Source organism: Sinocyclocheilus rhinocerous, unplaced genomic scaffold (assembly GCF_001515625.1).
Source record: "Sinocyclocheilus rhinocerous isolate Xijiao unplaced genomic scaffold, SAMN03320098_v1.1 scaffold1295, whole genome shotgun sequence".
NCBI lineage: Eukaryota > Metazoa > Chordata > Actinopteri > Cypriniformes > Cyprinidae > Sinocyclocheilus > Sinocyclocheilus rhinocerous.
In genome coordinates this window covers 662,438-664,456 of record NW_015660499.1, presented here as the reverse complement: position 1 = coordinate 664,456, position 2,019 = coordinate 662,438, and the positions used below count along the sequence as shown (strand labels likewise).

The window sequence follows — 2,019 nt, the reverse complement described above, 5'->3', positions numbered from 1 at the left end:
TGACTCACTCTCCTCACAGAGGAAGCCCTTATAGCCCAGAGGACACAGGCAGATGAAGCCGTCCGCACGGTTGGCAAAGCAGATTCCTCCATTAGCACAGGTGACCTTCTCACACACACTGTTGCTGCACTCGCCTGAAAAGCACAGAGGAGAAGATGCTTTGAACACATATACAGTGATACCACCAACAAGTACTCTACTGCTTTTATTGTCCTCATTTGTAAGTCGCTTTGGATAAAAGCGTCTGCTAAATGACTAAATAAAAAATAAAAATAAATAAATGTGGACATTTAAAAATGTCTGAATATCAATGCATTAGATCACTGCACTGTCGTTCAAAAATTTGGAAAGAAGTCTCATCAAGGCTGCATTTATTTGATCAAAACCACTGTTAAAACAGGACTCTTGTGAAATATTATTATAACTGAAAATAATTTTATTCATGTGATGCAAAGGTGAATTTTTAGTCTTCAGTGTCACATGATCCTTGCGTTAGGCTAACCGAGACTTGTCATTTGCACTTATATATTGTTGCGCTTTTGTTAGTTTTGACTGCTTTTATTGTCCTCATTTGTAAGTCGCTTTGGATAAAAGCGTCTGCTAAATGACTAAATAAAAAATAAAAATAAATAAATGTGGACATTTAAAAATGTCTGAATATCAATGCATTAGATCACTGCACTGTCGTTCAAAAATTTGGAAAGAAGTCTCATCAAGGCTGCATTTATTTGATCAAAACCACTGTTAAAACAGGACTCTTGTGAAATATTATTATAACTGAAAATAATTTTATTCATGTGATGCAAAGGTGAATTTTTAGTCTTCAGTGTCACATGATCCTTCAGAAATCATTCTAATGTGCTGATTTGCTGCTCAAGAAATATTTTTTATTTGAATTTTGAATATTGAAGGTTGAATATTGGATATTTTTTTGCATGTCAAGAATCAGAATTTATTAGTATTTATTTGAAAAATTATTTCTGAAAATGTGAAAGTATTTACTGCCACTTTTATTTTATTTAAACCATCCTCGGTGAATAAAAGTATTAATAAAATAAAAATCTGACCCAAAATTCACAGTTCTCTGATGTCAATGATCACATGACATACGTGCAAACAAATAAAATATTAAAAATTTTTAGTAAGTGCTTTATTTTGAATGCTTTTATTTTTCAATTATTTATTATTTAAATTTGGCATTTATGATTTAATTATCAGCTCTTTATTAACTGACGAACCCCCACTGGACAGAATTCTTTTTGAAACAAAAATACTTTTAAGCACAACATTTGACAAAACAAAAAGACTTTAAGATTTGAAAATCATAAAACAATAGATAAAGCTGTTCAAAATAAAGACTAAATGTATTTGTACACTCATAGTTATGGGGTATGTCAAACTAACCGATGTCTGCTCCGCTCAGTGCATTTCCTTTAGGCCAGGGTCGGATGTCAATGGCTTTACTGTTGACAGTCAGACTCTGCATGCAGCCCTGAAAGCCGCGATTGGTGCCCACCGCCCTCACCAGCCAATAGGCATTCGGAGCTCCGCCCAAAAACAAAGGCGTGCGGAACGTTATTTTAGTGTACTGACCCTAAAAGAGAGAAGAGGCTGTTAGATGCATTTCATAAAATGGATAGTTCCAGTCCTGGATGCTGATTGGTCAGTACATCACATGACACAAAACCAGCCACAACACCCGACTTCATTTTTTAAATTTTTTAATAATTTGTGCTGTGTTTGTGTATGAAAGCATGCGTACCTGAGAACGGCCTGACACCGGTGTGTCATTGTCTAATCTCAGCCAGCCATTCATGCCGTCTCTAAATATTGTGACCGTGTGCCACTGTCCAATCACAATGGAGCTGTCACTTACAATCTGAGCTGCACCCGTACCGCAGTTAAACCTGTGCACATAAAATTCAAGATCAATTACTAATAATCACAAAATCAATTAAATTGCATTGAGGGAAAAAAAATGAAATGAATCAATATCTCTCAATAGGATAAGTGAAAATG

General features: G+C 35.1%; 1 protein-coding gene across 1 annotated transcript in view; it reads right to left on the bottom strand.

The window, feature by feature from the left end:
* LOC107725080 (pikachurin-like) overlaps positions 1 to 2,019 on the bottom strand; it is a 25,286-nt gene that overhangs the window by 7,890 nt on the left and 15,377 nt on the right. Inside the window, exons 15-17 of the mRNA XM_016534221.1 lie at positions 1,763 to 1,907; positions 1,405 to 1,594; positions 9 to 134 (exon numbers count right to left, since the gene is read on the bottom strand). Coding sequence (XP_016389707.1) covers positions 9 to 134; positions 1,405 to 1,594; positions 1,763 to 1,907 — 461 coding nt within the window. The remainder of the gene's footprint in view (positions 1 to 8; positions 135 to 1,404; positions 1,595 to 1,762; positions 1,908 to 2,019) is intronic.